Below are 20,632 nucleotides of genomic sequence, written 5' to 3' on the forward strand. Positions count from 1 at the left end.
ACATCACCTCCTCAAACTTGCATATAGTGTCAGAGTTTTGATGACACAGACAAAGACTACTGTTTGATTATCAATTTATTCTATTCATATTTATCATTTTAAAGAACAATTACAATTTTTTTTCCCAAGCGGATAAATAAGTAGACACTATTTTAACCTTTATAAAAAAATACCCTTGCCAAAATGTTTGTAACTTTATAGATATGTTTCTTTTGAATTATTTCATTGTGCATGTCACTCACAGCTCCAGTTGAGAAAGTAAGTAAGGAGGAGAGATCGCTGAACCGGTTCCAGCCAGAGAGACGGATTAGAGAACCCAAAACAGCCTTTGGGTCTTCCACTGTGTAAAGAAACAAAGGTCGACAGCACGAGTGAAACATTTACGCACCGGTGAAAACAAGTCTAGTGCTGTTTTTAATATATTCTGTAATTTTGTTTGTGTGTTAGGGGGTATAGAGGGAAAGCATGTTTCTGTCTTTTTTTTTTAGCTCTATCTATCTGTGTTGTAAAAAAACATATACATCTGTTTGGCCTGGAGTGAAAATGATCTCTGGGCAGAGATTTGACTCTGTGATTTGTGTGTTTAGTTTGTCTGTGACAGACAGTATCCGTCAACAGATCAGACTTCAGAGACACCCTCCCTCGAATCATATTGGTCAGGAACACACGCACACAGGAACCTCCCCTCTCTGAACTAGAGCCAAAATCACGCACACGCACACAACAGGACTTTCTGAACTCCAAAGTGCCACCTCTCGGACCTCTTGATTCGCTCTCTCTCTCCTGGCAATGTGGTGCAGTCGTATGGCACTGCGTCGGCTTCAGCGGATCGCTGCTGCAGCTGCTGCTGCTCCACCACCGACTGGGGGTCTGACGAGCATCACACGGCGGGAGATGTCCACCCTGCAACGGGTGTATGTCACCCGACAGATCCCACCCGAGGGCCTGAGGATCCTCCGGGAATCTGGACAGTGAGTGTTCCCTTCGGTCCCTTTTCGAAAAAATCTTTGTGGATTGCCTCATGCGTAAAGCTGACTGCGATACTTTTTTAGAAAGGCCTGCTTTGTGGAGTTCATCATTTTCTCTGTTTAAACAGGGCTGCTGATGTTTGCCTTTGGGTTGGTCAGATAAGACTGGGAGCCGAAAGGGTTCCCCCCCCCCCTCCACAGTAGAGCTAAAGAAACCTTTATAACCTTAAAGGTCCCAGTAGTTCCGTGAATAACCGACAGCTTTGAGATGCAATCTTAGTAGAAACATCAATGAAAAGCTTGAGCACCCAATGCCATTTCTTCTGCGGACGATTAGGAACTGGATTTGACCTGGATCTTGTTTCTGTTTCTCCTCCAGGGTGCAGCTGGACCTGTGGGACTCCGACGACGTCCCCGTGCCCAGGGAGGAGCTCCTGCGGCAGGTCAGAGGCGTGGACGGTCTGGTCTGCGTGCTGACGGAGAAGATCGATACAGAGCTGCTGGACGCTGCAGGTTGGGGGAGGGGGACACGGCCTTAAGAGTCAGTTGAGCAACAAATGCAATAAAATGCATTAATTTTTTTTTGGGGGGGGGGGTGTTCTCCCGCAGGTCCAAACCTAAAGGTCCTCAGCACCATGTCGGTGGGATTCGACCATCTGTCTTTGGAGGAGCTGAAGAAAAGGTGACTCATCTTTCTATCTCCTTGAGAAGTCGAAGGTGGTGATTTATTTAATGTATGTGTGTGTGTGTGTGTGTGTGTGCCCCCCACAGAGGGATCCGTGTGGGCTACACCCCGGACGTCCTGACCGACTCCGTGGCGGAGCTGACTGTGGCTCTGCTGCTCACCACGTCCAGGAGGCTCATAGAGGCCACACATGAAGCCAAGACGTGACTAACCACACACGCTCAGATCCGTACAGAGACTTGTTTTGGGGAGGGGGGAGGGTCAAAGGTTAAACTCTCTCTCTCATTCTCGTCTCAGTGGCGGCTGGGGCACATGGAGAACCCTGTGGCTGTGTGGACACGAGCTGGCCAACAGCACCGTGGGGATCCTGGGCCTGGGGAGGATCGGTGAGCACATGCACGCGCTCGTCAATCAAACTGCCATTCCCGTTAAAAAAACAAACAAAAAAAACACAAACAAACAAAAGAGCCTGATACTTGTTCTCACTTTGTGCTTGAAGGTGTGGCCATCGCCGAGCGCCTGGCCCCTTTCAAGGTCAAGAAGTTCATCTACGCGGACGTGGCCCCCAGGCCCGAGCTGGCCAGCGTCATCGACGCAGAGTACGGTGAGGATTGTTGAGATGTACTTCCTGCCTCCACACAGTTCTCTGAGCAAATCAAATGACATGTCAGGCCTTTGATTTTGTCGATGCGATGGGCGCCGTCTCCCCGGGGGCCCAGTGTCCTTTGACGAGCTGGCGGAGCGGTCGGATTTCCTGGCCGTTTGCTGCGCTTTGACGCCGGAGACCAAGGAGATCTGCAACAAGCACCTCTTCTCCAAGATGAAGAACACCTCCATCTTCATCAACACAAGCAGGTGCACGGACGCACGCAGCCGAATCCCTTCGTACACATTGCCCGTGTCATGAAATACTCGACTGTACGGCGCCCGTCAAGTCTCTCTAATTCCGGTCTTTCTGTTGCGTTAAGGGGCGGCGTGGTGAACCAGGAGGACCTGTACGAGGCTCTGTCCACAGGCCAGATTGCGGGAGCTGGATTGGATGTGACGGTCCCTGAGCCCCTGCCCACAGACCACCCACTCTTCACCCTCAAAAACTGCGGTGAGTATGACAGACTTATCGGTGCTTCAGACCCCCCCCCCCCCCAAAACAAACACGCCATTTCTCTCTCACCTGTCGCGCCATTTATCAATCTGCATTGTTTTGGTGGGAGTGGCCTAACGGGAGTGGAGTATTTTCTTTCGACCGTTGTTTTTCCTACATGGGATTTCATATTTAGAGCTTTGAGCAACCCAAGCCACGATTGTCATAGAGTCCCATTTTATTGGAGAGAAGGCCGGTAGAGCAGGGTCGGCCTCCAAATCAAGAGGATCGGAGGTTCGATCCCCGGCTCCGCTAGTCCATGTCGATGTGTCCTTGGGCAAGACACTTAACCCAAAGTGGCCGTAGCCATGGTGTGTGAATGTTGTATGAACGTTAGATAGTCCTGATGGGCAGGTGGCACCTTGCAGGGTAGCTTCTCCCATCAGTGTATGAATGGGTGAATGATGATAGTGTTGAAGCGTTTTGATTGGTCAGAAGACTAGAAAAGCGTCATACAGGTACAGTCCAAAACTTGGCGTGCACACACCAAAACAGTCTAGATTGATAAATAGCGCCACAGGTAAGAGGAACACTTTGTCACTTTGATTTGACCTTCTCACACTGGGCCTCACCCCCCGTCCCCCCCTCCCTCACCCCACACACAGTGATTCTCCCGCACATTGCCAGTGCCTCTCACACCACCCGCAACGCCATGTCTGCCATGGCGGCCAACAACCTCCTGCTGGGCCTGCGGGGCGAGCCGATGATCAAAGAGCTCCACTCGTAAAGGAGGAGGCCAACCAGCAGCTCGACTCGTGTGCCAGTTTATTCCTCTTCCAAAGATTCTAAATAAAACATGTGTAATAGTAACCGTTTGTTTCCTGTGTGTGTATTTCAGCTCACAATCTCCCCCCAAAAAAGTCTCTAGCAACGAAACTGAATTTCCTTGTTTTTAATTCAGTCTATACACCAACTGAACGTACTGTACAATCTTCATAGCCTTCAACAGCAAAGAGACAAACATGTTACATTATGTTAAGTATACAGAAAAACACACACATACACAGGAACGCTTCAGATTTGGCATATTAACAAAAAGCCCAGCTTTTCAAGCTAAAAGGGCGTAAGGCAGTGACTTTCAGAATCAAAACAAGTTTTTGTATGCATTTGAACATTTTGGCATTAAGTACAGTCAGTGCATTTTTCAGAGGTTCACATGAACTATCACGACTTCACCACCTCGTGAAGGTTACTCCAGATAAAACCTGGGGAGGTGGCTTACACACCTTCTGGAGATATAGAAAAAAGGTCAAGGTTATCCGTTAACATGTGCCTAAAGTTATAAATGTCAATCGGTAACAGTGTTATGACAAAAATAAGGTACAATAAGGTGCAGGACTAGAAATGGAGGCCGAGACACGAGACAGCAAGTGATCAAGAATACAAAAAGGCTTTTTTTCTTTTTTTTTCCCATTTCGGTTCACCTACACAACTCGACGACATGAACACTGACTGCAACAATGCATGTTTGTTCTTTTTCAACCCCACGCCACGATGTATGTGAATGGATTCGCAGTAACAGGTCGACATTCAAAGTATACACATTAAAAAAATAATATATATATATATATATATATATATATTTGGACTTTTTCCAACGTTGTTTGATTTCACAAACTGTGGATGTTATGTGTTATAGGTCACCTGCTCACAAAAAAACACCCCGCTACGATTGTTAGCTTGAAACCCCCCCATCCCCCGTTGAGGTTGGTTAATTACAATACAGCAACGTTTTCACACAGTCCAACATTAGTTAAACATTACATTTTAAAGGAAGAGGAAAGAATGATTTGTCGAAGTGCTTCACTAAACGGTGTAAAAGACGTGTGTGTATAAAAGCACACATATCTGACACAATGTTTAGTTCTTGGGATGTCGAAACGGACTATGAATGTGCAATGTTTACATTTCTAAAGCCCTTTTTTCTTTTCTTTTTAAACACGTGGTGAACCTCAGCAAATCCTTCAGTACTTTATTACCCTTTTAATAAACACACACACACACACACACACACACACACACAGTACACACAAGAACACTTGGCCCACGTCTGTGACACTCGTCCACCACAGCTGACTCTTGTGGAGACTCAGTCAGTAGCCAATAAGGAGGGAATATGTCATAATTGATACAATTGGAAAAAGTACAAATTAAAATTGTGCCACAAAAAAAGGTGCGTTTTATAGCGAGTAAATAGGCATTATTAAATTCTCAAAAGGAGACCGCAAGGCCCGTTTTTTCTTTTTCTTTCTCCGATTGCCTCCAGTTTCATCACTTCGATAGTAAAAAAAAGAATACAATTGTTTCGTCCAGTCGACAATACACTAGATTCTCCGTCATCTTTCCCGCCGGTTGAACTCAAATCGGACTCCATCGCCTTTTTGTTTCACAGCGCAGCACCAAGGAGCACGCGACCATCGACGGTTCTTAATACTCGCAGGCATCACGTCTGCCTGTACGACTTGCACAGAACAAGGCACGGTCAATATGCAGGAGCACGGTCTGATGCGGGCCGCCAATGTGCAGTTGAGGAAAAAGAAAAAAAGAAAAAAGACTCCACACATGAGCGGAATATTTGTACATATTTGTTCTTGGTGTGTTGGGCGCTTGCACAGATGCCGTTCACACACACACACACACACACACACACACACACACACACACACACACACACACACACACACACACACACACACACACACACACACACACACACACACACACACACACACACACACACACACACACACACACACACACACACACACACACACACACACACACACACACACACACACACACACACACACACACACACACACACAGTGTTAGTTAATTACACAAACTGTAGACACTCAGCATTAAAAGGGATCACCTCTACAGGTCTACATTTTACGAACATGGCACCTTTAATAAAGACAACACAGCAAACCGTGAGGCAGCGCCAAAACAAAAACCTCATGACCGGCCCGAGGCGGTCGGATACACTGTATAGCTGTGGTTTTTCTACCATGAATCCAGAGCGACACATGTGGCACCGTTGCATCTGTAGTCCTACTACGATTAAAACGGGTTCACAATTACTTACGCCACCTTCGGCAGTGTGGGTTTCTCAGGGGGAAAAATTACATTATCGTCTTTGGTCTGTCGTCTGGACGGAACAGCTGATCACTCTGCCGAAGCTTCAGAACACTTTGTTTGATGTTTTGTTTTGTGGTGGATGGGAGGGGGGGGGGGGGGAGACGGGACGGGACGGGACTTCTACTTCTACTTCTACTCCAGCCCATCACTGGTCCTACAGCAGGGCGTTGGACATGTTGCTGTTCTGCCAGCGCAGGCAGGTGGTCTTGCAGTGCTTGTACAAGTGGGAGGACTGGCTGAAGCGCTTGCCACACTTGAGACAGGCGTAGGGTTTCTCCCCCGTGTGCACGCGGATGTGTTTCTTGCAGTCGGTCAGCGTGAGGAAGGTCTTGCAGCAGATTTTGCATGCGTACTTGCGAGCGCCCTCGACCACCAGGACGTTGTGCTCCGACAGCGCCTTCTTGCACTTGGACAGGACGTCCGCCGAGGCGCGGGTCAGCTGCGGGAGGAGAGAGGTGGTTCTGCCGCCGGTCATGTCGTAGCCGCCGCTCTCGTTCAGCAGCAGGGGACTTGCCAGGCTCGAGGAGGACGAGGCGGCGTCCTGGAGGACCCCGACCACTCCTTCGTCTCCTCCCGCGCCGGCGTTCATTTTCGGAGCTATGCGCCTGTAACCTGGGTATCCCAGGGCGGCGGCAGTCGCTGCCCCTGCTCGCCCCAGGGAGTGGAGGCCCAGACTGGAGCGCTGGAAGTCCAAACCGAAGGGATCTCCCCCTCCACGCCCCCCGTTGCCGATTCCGCCACCTCCTCTGGGGTTCCCCAAACCGTCGTGCAGGGGGCGGAGGAACAAAGACTCGGCTTGAAGGTTGTCTCCGAAACCGTTGCAACTCTCACCGCCGAGCGAACCCGACTGCAGAAGGGAGGATGAAGCCGAGCCGGACGGCCTTCCAGCTTCCTGCCTGAGCAGGAAGTGGTGTGCCAAGGCGTCGCCAGTCGTCGTGTTGGGGAGGTCGTCTTCTCCAGCGTCCAACCCTGCCCCGCCACTCCCGAAATCCTTGGGGCCGAGGAAGCTGGAGATGCTGAAACCGGGTTTGCCACCCAGCCCGCTATTACACCCGTAGCCTCCCCCGACTCCGGCGCCTCCAGCAATGCTGCCCTTGAGGAGCAGCTGGGAGCCGGGCGGCAGCGGGGAGTCGGAGCTCGGCTGGGGCTCCGAGGTGAAGCTGCGGTCGCTGCTCTCCGGGCTCAGCTCCGCCTTCTCCTCCTGGCCGCCGGGCCCGGCTTGCGATGTCACGTCGCCGATTTCGTCCGCTGGTTCCGGCGAGCTCAGCGGCTCTCGTTTAACCACCACCTGCGTGTAGCAAAGGAGGAGTTTCGTGCTATTTATTGATTTTTCTTACACAGCAGCTAAACTAAAGCAGCATGATTTGCACGCAGATATCATTTACATTTTTGTTATGAATTGCACACCTGCATAATTTAAGAACACTTTAAAATATTTCAAAATAGTGTTTCACTTAAATATAAAAATGGATTTGGATTTACATTTTGTTTCTCTCTTATTATCCACCCAAAATCTTATGTTTTATCAGTAGTTCATTTAAAAAAAATTGAAATATTGTAAGACTTTCATTTGCAAGTTCAAGAGTTAATGTAAATAAATCTTACAAATGTTGTGACCAGATGTTGCCTGAGGCTTCAGAGTTCCTCACAACAACAACAACAACAACAACATCTTTACCCTCTGTTCCTGTTCTTCTGCCTCCTCTGCCCCTGATTTGATCTTCACCCCGGCTCTGTTGAGCTGGATGTCCTGCTCCTCCATGTCCTCCTCCTTCCTCACGCCGCTCAGCATCCTCCCCGAGTCCCCCCCCACGCAGTGTCCGCTGTCCGACTGGCTGGGCATCTGAGGGTCATCCTGGGGCGGCCCTAGCAGGCCGGTGATGGCGCCGTCCTGTTTGGATTCATCGCCCATTTTGCGGGAGTCTGGGGAGAGCAGCGCTCCCTCCTCCCGCTCCGCATTGGCCCCATCGTCTCCTAGCAGCCCCAGGCCCGGGCCGGAGGGGCGCTGCCTCTGCCGGGGCCTCTCGTCCGACAGGCCCAGGGAGAGAGAGGGCTTGCGTTTTTGGAGACGTCGGATCGGGAAGGAGGCTCTCTGTTCCACCGCCCGACCGCCGGCCACGCTCCCGACGCCATCCTCCTCCATCCCGCCCAGAGCCGAGCTCACCAGGCTGAGCCCCAGCTGCTGCAGCAGGAAGGAGCGCTGCAGCTTGGACGCGGCGGCGTTCGCTGTGAGGTTAGCGCTGGCCGCAAGAGTAGGGTTCGCCGCTGAATCGGCAACCTGCTGCTGCTGCCTGTGCCTCTGCTGGTCCTGCTGCGGGGGGTGGAGGTGGTGGTGGGTGGGGGGTCTGTCGGACAAGGGGGACATGGGCAGGGTGCGCGTGGTCAGGTAGTGTTTGCAGGCCTTGACTACATTGTTGAGGTGCAGATGCGAGGCGGCGAGGAGGATATCCATCACGTTGCTCTCCCCCAGCATCAGTGTCGAGGTGTACATCATGTCCACCAAGGCGGCGAAGGCCTCGGCGGTCACCACCTGCAAGCACACAGGAAGTTCATTGTTTGTCTCTCTCTCCGTCTGTCTCTCTCTCTCTTTCTATGTCTATCTGCCTCTATCTCTATGTTCATCTGTCTGTCAGTCTCTTTGTGTTCGTCCATCTTTCTCTATGTCTGTCTGTCTCTCCCTCTTTCTAAGTTCGTCAGTCTGCCTGTCTCTCTATGTCAGTCTGTCTCTATCTCCGTCTCTCTCTCTCTCTGCATGTTCATCTGTCTGTCTCTTTCTTTGTGTTCTTACATCTTTCTCTATGTCCGTCTGTCTCTCCCTCTTTCTACGTCCGTCTCTCTCTCTCTGTCTGTCTCTCCCACCAAGGTTCTTCTGGGAAAGACCTCCCCATGGACATCAGACAAGTGTCCTGCCCCCAACTACCACTACTACCAGTAATTACTGCCCTCTTTTACACGACTACTCTACTAAAGACCCACACCTCGCTGTCCAGCTGGATCATGTTCATGCTCGAATCTCCCTCTGCGACCGTGAACAGGGCGCGGAAGTGCGTGCTGCAGGCGGCCAGCACCGAGCGGTGGGCCTTGAAGTGTCTGCTGCCCACCACGATGACGCAGTCGCACAGTTGACCGTGGACGCGCTGGTAGTTGAGCTGCTGAAAGATCTGCTCGAAGTGGCCCGGGAAGTCCATGGCCCTGAAGGACGGAGGCAGGCGAAAAGGTGGATTAGTTGATCCACGCAGTTTTGATAAGGGGACACACATTTGCTGCCTCCATACTTGTTCTCAATTTTCTTATATTTCATAGACTATATGATCGTTATTTATGATCCTCAGATCCACTGATTATGAAATAATGAATGTAAAAAAACAACTAAAAAGGGGACTTTTAATAAGGGAGACTTTTTACACAGCCGAAGATGTTTTCATGTGCCAGATTTGTCTGTGACGATGATGATGATGATGATGACATTTGGACAAAGAGACTAAATAATAACCCCTGTGATGGGGCGAAAGAGCTGCTGTTTACAACAAACAACAAACTGCACTACTGCTTTGTTTAGTTTAGTTGTGTTTGTTGTGTTACTACTGGGCCCATCTGGATGTTCGTTCGCACAATGACAATAGCTGATCTTTGAATTTCAAAACAATCCAGTGAGATTGTTAACTGAAGTGCACAGTGGGCTTTAAAATAACTCATTACCAGATATTATCTATGAAGTAACGTGGGGCTTTAGTCCGCGTAACGTTAATCGGGGCTGACGTGACGTAACGCAATTACAACACAGCAGCTACAGAAAGCAGTAGCTACATGTCTGATGGCTAGCACAGGTTAACGTGTGACAGGTTACCGTTAGCTAGTTACAGACTCGGCGTCCCGGTGTTACGGCGGTGAGACGGTAACGACATTACCTGGAATCCCCCGCAGCGTCGGTAACGGGAGGCCCCGACCAAGAAACGGACACGGCTAAAGTTAGCTGGCTTGTTGACCAGCGAGTTGCCTGCTAGCTGCGACAGCAGCAGCGCGTTAGCATCCGGTCTCCCGGCTGGACCGCTCGTTGGTGTCGAAGCAGCTCTCCGCCTCCACCGGTTGGAGCAGCAACAGCTAGTTACCGTGTCTGTCGGCGCGTCCCACGTCCCCCATGCGGTCCCACCACCTGACACAATGAATGGTTTCGGCTGAGGGGGGAGTTAGTGCTGTGCGCTTCTCACGGCGACCGTTCGTCTCGAGCGGCCGGACCCATGAGCCGGACACGTCCTGCCGGTGTCACCCAGTCAGATAAAGCAACGGTTAATAAGGCAGACGCTGACTGTCAACCCCTGTGCGGGTCAGACTCGCGTGTTCTTATTTTCTAATCATTGAATCACACAGACGGGTATTTTCCCAACCAGACTCACAGGGTGGCGCTGTGCTCCGCTACCATGCCCGTGACCTCGCCGAGTTGAAGGGGTGCAGTTACCCGTTTCACCACACAGTGTCGCTGCGGCATCCTAAACGCCTTTGTATTCAAAGACTATACAGAGAAATACCCTTTTACTCTATCGTTCTACTGCTGTCTCTTTCCAACTTTCCTTATACTTGTTCGTTATCAACTCAGTTTGGGACAAATTAACAGGTATTTATTTTCATTATTTCAATGGATACATTGCACATAAACCAACACAATGTCCAGTTCATAATATGTTCAAGGAGATGCAATATTGGGAACATCTATATTGCCTCACAACGGCTCAACTATGGAAGGCCAAAAGTGACGTAACACGCCTCTATTTCCGCACGATATATGTTTTAAAAAAACGCTGCTTTTTGCGGCGACGTTAACCCCCCAAAAAAGCTCCGTGACCTGACGCAAATCCGTTTTTAGCGAAACCGGAAGTACAATGGAGTAAAGCCTCTTGCGTCCAACTCGCGACAACAACAACAACTATGGCTGCCTCCTGCTCGCTGGTGTGTTGCGAGGAGGAGAGTGACTCCGACAAAGCTGTTATTGGTGACTGTCTCACATTTGTAGCATTATTAGAAGAATGAAGTAATTAGAACGGTTGCAGTAAATGTTGGGTGGTGCTTAATGTTTCCTCTGCTTTAAACACCCGTTTGTAATGCACACGTGGGTGCTAGCAACAGGGCTAACTAACTAACTAGCTAGTGATGTTTAGTGTTTTTTCCTCGTGTGTATGAAGTTAAATAAAACGTTGTTCGTGAAGTTGTATTATATTGCTCGCATTAATTCAACATTATGCTAACGTGTGTACAGCATTTCGATATGTGCGTTGTGGTGGTATGAAACCCAGATATCGATGTTGTGTGTTTCTCCTTCTTAACAGTCCGCTTTTCAAACGGCAGCGTCAGAGATGCCGACAAACTGGATTTCACGATGTACAAGAACGCAGACGGGAAGAACCCCAGAAAAAAGAGACAGCGGATCATGGTTAGAAATACGACCCCCGTGCGGCTGTCAACCTCAGCACCGTACACACACGCACGCACACACACACACACACACACACACACACACACACACACACACACACTGTGAGCATCTCTCATTGTTCCGCTGTGTCTAGGCCGCTGAATCCGACAGACTGGCCTACGTTGGAAATAACTTCGGAAATGGGTCCTTGAAATGCAACAACCTTTGCAAGTAGGTTATTTATCTGTTTGCGTGTGTGGCATTAGTGACCGCTGCGATGAGAAGTAACATGCGTGCTGTTCTGTTGCAGATACTACGTGGGCGTGCTAAACAGGCAGACAATGCAAATGGAGGTGCACGTGGCTCAGCTCTTCAACATGCAACCTATCATACCCGGGGAGGACACGGAGGACCCAATGATCCAGGACCCTACCAAGACCTACAAAGACAAGGTGCCACGATCATGTCCAGCTGTTTCCTACAGTTGGGACTCAAATGAGAATTAACTCGGTGTTACGGTCTTAATCCTGTGGTTTTTTCCTCCATCCCTAAGGTTGAATCTTTGATCGAGGCGTTCGGCACCAACAAGCAGAAGAGAGCCCTTAACTCCCGCAGGCTGAATCTGGTGAGCAGCGAGACACTGCATCAAGCGGTGTCCAAGGCTGCCAACACTGTGATCAACCAGAAGGGCCTGGAAGGTAAGCAGCTCCGTGGAGTCATCTGTGGGGCCCACCTCCAAGAAAGGAGGTTGAGTTTAACTGGAATACCGTGCTCCACAAAGTCGTCTTCTGTTTGTCTATCAATATGTTTGTCATCATTTTGTTCATCTGTCTTTTTTTTCCCCCTCAGCTCTCCAACAGGAAGTTGCTGAGACAGAGGCCCAGGAAGACCTGGCTCTCCACCTGCCCCCCTGCAATGCAGCCGCCGACAGACCTGAGAACGTCTACTTATTTGACGACAGTATCCTTCATTTATCTCGTTTTGTGTGTCAACGAGGACACGCGAGAACTGCAAATGGGTGGAAAAGATATCGTAGTGTGGGCGAATACTCGTTTTCTTTTCCTTAAATTATATCTGCAGTCCTGAGTCCGGTGGAGTTTGAGGCTTTGGAGCAGGCTGGCTCCAAGATGGCAACACTCACCTCTGAGGAGATGAAGAAGATGAGAGATGACGGAGGGTAGGCCGACCAAGGGGCGCACGCTTCACAAGACATTTAATTTGTTTCCTTGCCTTCTAATTTTGTCTTTTTTTTTTGTCGATTCAGGTCCTTGTGTGTGTTGAAGCACCTGGAGAACATGGCGACTGTGGGTGAAGCCAGAGACCGAGTGTCGCGCTGCGCCTTTTACCTGTCGATACTTCTCAAGCTGGCACGGCAGAAATACATCACCAACAAGTGTGAGTTGTTGTTGTTGTTGTTTTTGCCTTCGTCATGCCTTCTGGACGAGCGCAGGCTAACTGTGATTTTGTGTTTCCACGAACAGTTGGGCAGGATGAAGGCTGCCCTCGCATCATTCAGAGCAAACTGCTCAGGACCTTCACCGTGGAGACTTTCAACAACGGCAGGTAGGACGGAACCGTGGTTGGATTAAATCTGCAACTTCATATTTAATACATCGATATTGTGACATGGGACTAAATAGTGTCTGGTATTTTAGAATATTATTACGTGTGGTCCAGGTTTCAAAGGCTGCATCTCCGTGAAGTGACACTGACATACCAAGACTGTTCTATTATTTCCCGTTACCCACTTAATCTTTATATCCACATTATTGATGATTATTTATTAAAAAAATCTCATGTAAATGTTTTTTCAAAGCACTAGTCTTCAACCCTACAATATGGTCTCAATATTGAGACATTTGGTAACATTCTGTTGTGATATTTGATTTTCTTCACATTGCCCAGCCCAATAGACCCCCATACCTAAATGTACAGCAGAAAAGGCATGTTAACAGCCTGGTTTTTCTATTTTTTTTTGGGGGGGGGGGGGGGGGGAAATAATCCTCTGAACTTTTTTTCCCTCCTTTCCTTTTTCTTCAGGGTTCAGAACATAGTGTCGATGTCAATGCGTGCCAAATTAGCAGCGTACTCCCTCACCCTGCTGCTGCATATGAGTTACATGACTGCCGACCTCACGTTGCTGCACCGCGACCTGGGAATCACAGAGGCCAGGTCAGAATAGGAATGGGTCCCGTTTCTTTGTGTAAACAGCTTCTTCCGTTTGGATATTCCAAACGAGGTCTTATTCCACAAATGGAGCCCTGTGGGATACTCCGATACTAATCTGGTTTGAGGAGCATTCTTTGGACATAAATACAGTTACTATTAGTGGAATATACATTGTCCTCATACATGTGAACAGTTTAGGAATAAGGCCATGAACCAGAATATTTAGTTAATATAAGCGTAGCGTATTGCACAAGTGACAATAAGGAACACTTAATGGTGTTTACTCATTTGCATGTATTGATGTAGATAACGTAAGTCTTTCTGCTAATCATCACACATCAAGCTGTGAATTGTCCAATTCTTGTTGACAAATGATCATAAAACACTGTAGAAGAGAGGTGCATTTAAAGCTTGGTGTCTTCCTACAGGATGACGGAAATAGCAAAGTCAATGGGACTGACTCTAATGAAACTGGCCCGGGGGAAGGCCAACACGGATGGGCTGCAAGACACAAACCGGCAGGCCTCTCTGGTCCTTCCTCTGGTCAAATACAAAGTGTTCTCGGAGAGGCGGAAGCGGAAGAAAATGCTCTGAAATGTCACAAATGAGAACTGTTTATTAATGCGTTTTGTAGACAAATAAAGTGGTGAACGTTTGAGTTGTACATGATGCCGCTACTTATTGCTTACTGTGCAAGGTACAAAAAGAGCGGGGGGGGAGGGGGAAGAGAAATGAGCCGTGAGCACATTCTATAGATGATGAAAAAACAGGCACATTTGAAGAAAGCACATATTGCACACGTATATCTTTTTCCCACAAACAGTGATGCAAAAAAACCTGCAGACTCGCCAGAAAATGGCTCAGTGCAAGAAGCAGAAGCGGTTCTGCAAAAAGAGGCCTTTTTTATTTTTCCCATATACACCTCAAACTCTTTCCCTAGCTACAATCACTGGATTAGAAATAATAATAATAAATCCAACAAGGCACAGCTTTGTGTCAGAGCCGGCATCTCGGAAGCCCAAGACTCCTCGGATTTATAAAAAATGTGCGCTTCCCAACCAGCGAGTCCCAGAAGCCAACTTGACGGAACCAACCGAGTCTACAGCAGATCTGCACGTGAATATGAATATCTTGAACGTAAAAAGCAAGTTGACGCTCCGGTACGGAAAGCGGGGGTCTCAGATGTCTGCTGACGGCGATGCTTAACCGCTGCATCAGTCCACGTTTTGTTGGGTGCACTGGCCAATTGATCAAAAAAAATTACAAAAGTCTTGATTTCAGATGTACAAAATGTAATTGCCCCTTTTTTAGTGGTTAAACTGGGAGCAGCCTCTTCTTTGACCTCCAACAATCCTGTTCAGAAGGTCTTCTGAGGAAGGAGGTCGGTGCGCTCCAAATGTTCGCTCACACCCGGTTCAAAAGTGAGGAGCCGCTGGCCTCTTGTCGTGCGGACCGGTTCCTGAGCGCTCACAGGATGGAGCAGAACATGCTGCCGCTGTGGCAGCCGCTTTCCACAGTGGCGCTGATCCTGGTGGTCATGGAAATCCCCAGTCTGGAGTGATACTGGGACGAGGACAGGCCAGAAGGGGAGCTGGCCAGCGGACGAGGCGGCGGGTTTTCCAAAACCCAGGGAGGAGCCGAAGTACAGCTGCGAAATGCAAAAAGATGCAGTGAGAGGGAAATAAGATTTAGTTTCAGACAGAAAAAAATTCTACAATAATTAGTGAACTGTTAGTAATCAGTTTTTAAATTTATTTATTTGTAAATAAATATGAAACATTGTGTAACATTTAGCTTTTATTCACTGTAGAAATTCAGAATTGAATAATGATTCCCCAAAACACACACAAACCGGTGACTAATGGACGTACTGGCACTTTGAGCACTGGTCTTACAGGTGCTTCCTGTGCGTCTTCTGAGAACGCCTCTAAGAGTGAATTGACTGGTTATGAAGCTCCGTAAAGCCGAGGAGAACTCACCATTCTCACCACTAAGATGACGAGTGTTCTGTCTAGCTGCACGAGTACCAACAGTGACGCCACGGAGGGCCTGAATCTCCAGCTCTTCCTGTCGGTTGCCTAGTTACCTGTTATGCCTTAGAACACTGTTGTTGCGCAACACACAGCTCTCATTGCCAGGATCCATATGTAGCAGCGCCTTTTTGTTCCCCGGGTGGCCCTGGAACAAGAGATTGTCATGGACGACTCCTTTCACTGGACCGAGCACGGCTACGCCGCAGCCCTGTGCCGGTTGGACGCGGTTGCGCAACACCTAAAGACAGAATATGAGAAAACTATAAATATTTACAGAGGTGATGTGGATTTGTATTGTGTAGGAAAACATTAACCCGTGTTCAAGCCTCAGGTTGGTCTCACCTTGATGTCGCCGCTGCCCGACACCTGGACCCCGTAGCCGCGGTTCCCGATGACGTCGTTCTCCACGATCTGACCGCTGCCGCAGAAACTGACGCCGTGGCCGCTGTTTTTGTAGACGCCGTTGCCGCGGAGCTCCACCCGGCAGTCTTTCTCCACCGTGACGCCGGCGCGCCCGTTTCCAAGGACGCAGTTGGTAACCAGACGGGTCAGTTGGCTGCTCTGCAGCACGGCGACGCCGGTGCCGCGGTTGCTGTTCACGAGGTTGGCGAAGACGTTCAGGGGCTCGCTGCTCTTCACGTACAGACCCACCGCTACGGAGAGAGAGAGAGAGAGAGAGATGTAAAGGAACATGAGACACAGGAAGTGAGCGGCACTTCTATTACTCAACGGTTCTGCCAGTACCTCCGTTGTAGCTCATGCAGTTGCTCTCCACCAGGGCCACGCTGATGGAGCGGCGGGCCGAGTGGCGCTCGTCCTCGCTGTCCAGATCGCTCTCCCATGCAAACAGTTCCCCCTCCTCATTCAGGTTCTCCTGCCCCTCCCTCCCTTCTCCCTCTGCGCCCCTTCTCTCTCCGCTGCCCGCCTCGCCGCCAACTCCCTCCTGTCCGGGCCAGTTCCCCTCACGGGCCTCCGCGTTCTCTGGGTCTTTCCTGCAGAACACCGCCAGCCCATACATACAGTTGTGGGTGATGTAGTTCCCCAGGAGCTGCGGGAGGCTGGACGACATCACCCACACGCCGCAGCCCTTGTTGCCTGATGAAAACCAAACGGAGAGGATAAATGAGCCGTTTTGCGTCCAGAGGGATGGACGCCGCTGTCGTGACCAGGGGATTACGCACAGTAGACGCGATTCCCCTCAATTAGTCCGCGTCCTCTCTCTCCCACCACGACACCGTCGGAGTAGCCGTAACAGATGTGGTTGTTCCTCAGGATGGGGTCACCGCCTCTGCGGATGTCCACGCCCCCCCACTGGTTCTCTTTGATCACATTCTCTGCAATTAAAATGTATTTATATATGTAAGAAGAAGTACACGAGGTTCATGTTCCCAAATGGTGCTTTTCCTTTCTGTGAGTGGCGCAAAAAATGAAGAAGCCATGTGGCGTACTTTTTGTGGAAATGTTTATCACCTGTTATCATCCCTCTGCCGTTCTCGTTTATAGCGATCCCCGCCGCCTGGCCCTGGAAGATGTGGTTCCCACTAAGAGAGAAAGGGGAGGAAACGAGCCCATAGAATCAACACCACCACACTTTCTCCCTCAAATGCTCGGCCATGTGTAGCAGCTGCACTGCAGCGGTCACAGTGGTCCTGAAATGATCACGACAAGTTTGACATTTTAAGGGAAATGGGTAGTAAGAACACAATGACATCCAATCGATGGTGGAAAGGCAGGGACTTCACGCTCCTGTGCAATTCAGACATCGAGTCCCCACCTACCTGACCACAGGATTCCCGCTGAAGAGGATGTACACGCCCGCTTCCTTGTTGTTATAGATCTGGTTGCTCCGGATTGAACCTTTTCCATTGCCAAGGACGACGACCCCCGAACGCAAACCGCTATGTATTTTGTTGCACTGTGGAGTGAAAGGCAGAATGATCATCAAATCTGTAGAACCAAGTTTAAGTTCCTTTCTCGCTCCACCGCAATACAAAGTGGAGCAGCAATTACCACAATGATGGGGTTGGCCCCCTTTCGGATGTCCAGCCCCGCCTCCCCATTCGAGTGGATGTTGTTTTCCGCGATGAGGCCCTGAGCGGAGAGGCGCAGGAACACGCCCGACGCCCGGCACTCGCACACCTCGTTTCTCAGCATCACCACCTGAAGGAGGTAGGAGAGGAGCTCAAGTATCACTTGGAACTAGAAACCGCTGCTTAATTAGTGATGATCATCTGAGCTACTTCCTGAACTTGATACTTTACTCAAAAGGTGTGCGTCTTTGATCAAATGAGGCTTAAATGTGTTGGGTTACAATCAAGAGACGCTCAATAAGACTGAAGAATGTTATTACTGGTATTTACTGTGGAGTTCTGGATGCAGCGGACAGCATAGTTCAGCCCACGGAAAACATTGCCCTCCAGCCGGGCTTGCCCATAATTAGACAAATGCACGCCGCCTTTCCCCTCCCGGAAGAGGCAACGTCTGAGGATGCAGCCGAGGGTGGAGGCCGCCAACATCTGAGCTTCTGGGTCCCTGTCGAGTTCCTGCTGGAAGGTGAGGGGCACGGGGTTCGCAGATGGCGGATCCGGGGAGGAGGCCAGTGGCAGGGAGCCATCGGGTTGAGGCTTGAGCAAATGGGACAGGCCATGATGGTCATAAGAGATTTTGTAATCCAGAGAAAGTGTTTTTTTGCTGTTGTTGGTTCCTCCTGCATCCCGGCTCTCCTCCTCTCCCTCGCTGCGGTCGCCATCACTCCAGCCATCTTCGATCATTGTGCCCTGACACAGCGCATCCACCCCAGTCCTCCTCTGCCAGTCTTCGATGTTCACATGCTCTTTTTTTACATTAGCGCTGGGAGTTTGATGCCCGCCAGCGGAGTCCGTCTGAGGGCCTCTGGGAGGGCTATTGTTCCCAGACGCACCGCATGACGGGAACGTCCTGGCCAGAGCAGCCAAGTGTTTACAAGCCCAGTTCCTCTCCGACACCGGGGGACCCTCGATGGTCACGGAGGCCGTGTCACTTCCCGAGAAGTCGCAGCTGTCCAGCAGACTGAGGACGACGCCCAGCAAGTGTGCGGAGCTCCCCTGTGAGAAGGAGCAGAAGCGAGCCTGGCAGGTTCCCGGGCCGCGGATTTGCAACTGGGCCCCCTCAAAGTTGCAGTTATCTAGTTGGACGTGACCCCATGACGTCTAGAGCGGAGCAGGGAGAGAAAGGTGACTGGAGTGAGACACATTCAGCAAAAAAGAAACAAAACATCAGACATGATTTTAAAAGTTATTTAGAACACACATATTCTGTACAATGAAAACAACACAACATGCTGCTACTTCACCTTGTAGACCACGGTGGAGAACCAGGGCGGCATGAAGACCAGGTTACACAGGCGGGCAGTAGGGCACTGCTGCTCCATACACACCAGGAGGGCCACCTCGCCCAACTGGCCCATCCCAACCAGCTCCACGGGCACCTTCAGCGCCACCTCGGCCTGCTCCTCATACACCCCCGGGTGAAGAACTACACGGTCATATGGCCCCACCGCCCCAAGGGCCCCGCGTAGGGTCTCAAACTCGCAACCGGGCCCCACGTGCCAAACCCTGCGGTCCTTCCGACGACGGAAGAAGAGGAGGCAGGCGGAGGACTGGAGCTCCGGCCCATTCTGAGTCCAGGTGCGGGTGCACAGGGCGTGCTGCTTCAGGGCCTCCCTCCAAGACGGGGGCTCCTGGTGAGGCTGACTGGGCCAGTTGGGGTGTCGGCACTCGGGGCAGCCCAGGCAGAGTTGTCTCCAGCGGGTGTTGTCCAGGGAGAGGATGAGCTCCCGCCAGGCGAGGCACACCTGGCAGCAGCGGCCCAAGTCAGGGAGCGGAAGGTAGGCCAAGATGACCCTCCACAGCTCCACGGGGAGGCTGCCCACCTCCATGGGGGCAGAGGCTGGAGAGCACCGCAGCAGGTGGGAGAGGAGGAGGGGGGGCGGGACCTGGAAACACACACACACAAACAGTGCAGTTAAGGCAACCCGTTACACCACCACAATAAACATTCGAGCTCGTTAATGACCACATATCCAATCCCGCAGCGGCCCTGGCTCGCGGTGTCTCGAGCTAAACGGTGTTCACGTTAACACGGGCAGGGAAAACAACACGCAGCGACCGAGACGTGACGGGAAGGACGCCGTGAAAGTCTGTGACGTTAACGCGGTTGTTTCCTATTAAAAACGTTACGGCGCTAATGCTTCCACGTAACGTTAGGCCCGCGACGGCAGCCCGTGTTTACGGCAAATGACGGTTAGCTAGCGAGGGAAGTTAACGTTGACCTAACGTGAGTTATCGCCGCAACCCGCGCCGACTCAACGCAGCAACACATCGCTTCCGTCAAAACATTTGTACATTTTGTACACCAATTTTTTTTTTTTTTTTTTTTTTTTACCTTTTACCAGATGGCCATAGTTAGGCGAATCAACGCATGCCTGTTTAATATTCAGTGCAGCGTTGACGGTACACGTCTATCCTCTCGCCGCTTTCTAGGGTTCATAACGAGCCGCCGATGCGTGCAGATGTGCCATCGACGGGGAGTTTCCGACGGAAGCTTCCAGTTTACGGCAGGAGCCCGTGAAACAAACAAGAGCGCTGTCTCCATCTTCCGCTTCCCAAAAGTGGGCGTTGACCTCATGGAGGGATGCTGCTGTGAACGTCGCTATTACCTTATGTGTGTACATACGGCTGAGGGCAGGTAACCTCTTCTTGCCTCTCACATCTCTGCCACCAGCCTCTCCTGGCATACCCTGGTAAAGTGATAATACATGTCTCTCATAATACTCAAACATTATAGTCTAAATGTCCCTATTCTTTTAATTTCTTCGATTAGTTAGGTCCTCAACGGTTGGAAGGAACAAACCTTAAGCCCTGTCTCTGACATACAGGCCTATTTTACTGTAATGTTTAAAGTCATTACATTGTGCCAACAAGAGTCACACTTATGTGCTGCCCACCACCACCACCAATACAGTTATTGATTTCCTTCAAATCAAATAGATTTGAATATGACATGCAATTTTTAAACATCTAGAACAAATTTAAGAGAAAGATTTGAATG

At 50.2% G+C, this 20,632-nt stretch overlaps 4 protein-coding genes across 8 annotated transcripts; 2 read left to right on the forward strand and 2 right to left on the reverse strand.

Moving 5' to 3' along the window:
* The first annotated feature begins 739 nt into the window (after nt 1–739).
* grhprb (glyoxylate reductase/hydroxypyruvate reductase b) lies at nt 740–3,602 on the forward strand. The gene is made up of 9 exons (XM_034538936.1): nt 740–971; nt 1,348–1,481; nt 1,578–1,650; nt 1,740–1,856; nt 1,951–2,039; nt 2,153–2,257; nt 2,373–2,508; nt 2,622–2,752; nt 3,400–3,602. The coding sequence occupies exons 1-9, from the start codon at nt 790–792 to the stop codon at nt 3,519–3,521; spliced, it is 1,089 nt and encodes a 362-aa protein (XP_034394827.1). The 5' UTR covers nt 740–789; the 3' UTR covers nt 3,522–3,602.
* A 1,966-nt stretch (nt 3,603–5,568) lies between these two features.
* LOC117737771 (zinc finger and BTB domain-containing protein 5) lies at nt 5,569–10,694 on the reverse strand. Of its 4 annotated transcripts, none has more exons than XM_034543956.1 (4): nt 10,045–10,694; nt 8,914–9,127; nt 7,614–8,465; nt 5,569–7,223 (listed from the first exon to the last, which is right to left on the reverse strand). In XM_034543956.1, the coding sequence occupies exons 2-4, from the start codon at nt 9,121–9,123 to the stop codon at nt 6,090–6,092; spliced, it is 2,196 nt and encodes a 731-aa protein (XP_034399847.1). In that variant the 5' UTR covers nt 9,124–9,127; nt 10,045–10,694; the 3' UTR covers nt 5,569–6,089. The 4 variants fall into 4 exon arrangements, with proteins under 4 accessions (XP_034399847.1, XP_034399829.1, XP_034399838.1 ...); XM_034543938.1 differs by having other exon boundaries at nt 9,844–10,694; XM_034543947.1 differs by having other exon boundaries at nt 9,783–10,694.
* A 53-nt stretch (nt 10,695–10,747) lies between these two features.
* On the forward strand, nt 10,748–14,166 carry polr1e (RNA polymerase I subunit E). Its single transcript, XM_034543979.1, has 11 exons — nt 10,748–10,922; nt 11,257–11,360; nt 11,497–11,573; nt 11,653–11,794; nt 11,896–12,040; nt 12,192–12,302; nt 12,423–12,519; nt 12,607–12,737; nt 12,824–12,905; nt 13,383–13,514; nt 13,940–14,166. The coding sequence occupies exons 1-11, from the start codon at nt 10,859–10,861 to the stop codon at nt 14,103–14,105; spliced, it is 1,251 nt and encodes a 416-aa protein (XP_034399870.1). The 5' UTR covers nt 10,748–10,858; the 3' UTR covers nt 14,106–14,166.
* On the reverse strand, nt 14,108–20,207 carry fbxo10 (F-box protein 10). 2 transcript variants are annotated; one of them, XM_034543922.1, is made up of 11 exons: nt 19,967–20,207; nt 18,876–19,517; nt 17,905–18,732; nt 17,555–17,704; nt 17,323–17,459; nt 17,015–17,085; nt 16,726–16,878; nt 16,289–16,639; nt 15,887–16,197; nt 15,598–15,782; nt 14,108–15,159 (listed from the first exon to the last, which is right to left on the reverse strand). In XM_034543922.1, exons 2-11 carry the CDS (start codon nt 19,458–19,460, stop codon nt 14,979–14,981), a joined length of 2,952 nt encoding a protein of 983 aa, XP_034399813.1. In that variant the 5' UTR covers nt 19,461–19,517; nt 19,967–20,207; the 3' UTR covers nt 14,108–14,978. The 2 variants fall into 2 exon arrangements, 1 of the variants encoding a protein (XP_034399813.1); XR_004610065.1 differs by having other exon boundaries at nt 15,044–15,159; nt 15,491–15,782; nt 19,967–20,206.
* Between the last annotated feature and the right edge of the window lie 425 nt (nt 20,208–20,632).

Source organism: Cyclopterus lumpus, chromosome 1 (genome assembly GCF_009769545.1).
Source record: "Cyclopterus lumpus isolate fCycLum1 chromosome 1, fCycLum1.pri, whole genome shotgun sequence".
NCBI classification, from domain to species: Eukaryota; Metazoa; Chordata; class Actinopteri; order Perciformes; family Cyclopteridae; genus Cyclopterus; species Cyclopterus lumpus.

Bases quoted from the DNA above. Each gene is read 5' to 3' on its own strand.
- polr1e (XM_034543979.1), top strand. From the start codon at position 10,859: ATGGCTGCCTCCTGCTCGCTGGTGTGTTGCGAGGAGGAGAGTGACTCC. The intron at 11,361-11,496 runs GTTAGAAATACG...CGCTGTGTCTAG, and splicing joins AAAAGAGACAGCGGATCATG to GCCGCTGAATCCGACAGACT. The intron at 12,738-12,823 runs GTGAGTTGTTGT...TTCCACGAACAG, and splicing joins GAAATACATCACCAACAAGT to TTGGGCAGGATGAAGGCTGC.
- fbxo10 (XM_034543922.1), bottom strand. From the start codon at position 19,460: ATGGAGGTGGGCAGCCTCCCCGTGGAGCTGTGGAGGGTCATCTTGGCC. The intron at 17,460-17,554 runs GTAATTGCTGCT...TTCACTCCACAG, and splicing joins GGGCCAACCCCATCATTGTG to TGCAACAAAATACATAGCGG. The intron at 16,198-16,288 runs GTACTGGCAGAA...CTCTCTCCGTAG, and splicing joins CTGCATGAGCTACAACGGAG to CGGTGGGTCTGTACGTGAAG.
- LOC117737771 (XM_034543956.1), bottom strand. From the start codon at position 9,123: ATGGACTTCCCGGGCCACTTCGAGCAGATCTTTCAGCAGCTCAACTAC. The intron at 8,466-8,913 runs GTGTGGGTCTTT...GTGTGCTTGCAG, and splicing joins TGATCCAGCTGGACAGCGAG to GTGGTGACCGCCGAGGCCTT. The intron at 7,224-7,613 runs GTAAAGATGTTG...TGCTACACGCAG, and splicing joins CAGAAGAACAGGAACAGAGG to GTGGTGGTTAAACGAGAGCC.
- grhprb (XM_034538936.1), top strand. From the start codon at position 790: ATGTGGTGCAGTCGTATGGCACTGCGTCGGCTTCAGCGGATCGCTGCT. The intron at 1,651-1,739 runs GTGACTCATCTT...TGCCCCCCACAG, and splicing joins TTGGAGGAGCTGAAGAAAAG to AGGGATCCGTGTGGGCTACA. The intron at 2,509-2,621 runs GTGCACGGACGC...TGTTGCGTTAAG, and splicing joins ATCTTCATCAACACAAGCAG to GGGCGGCGTGGTGAACCAGG.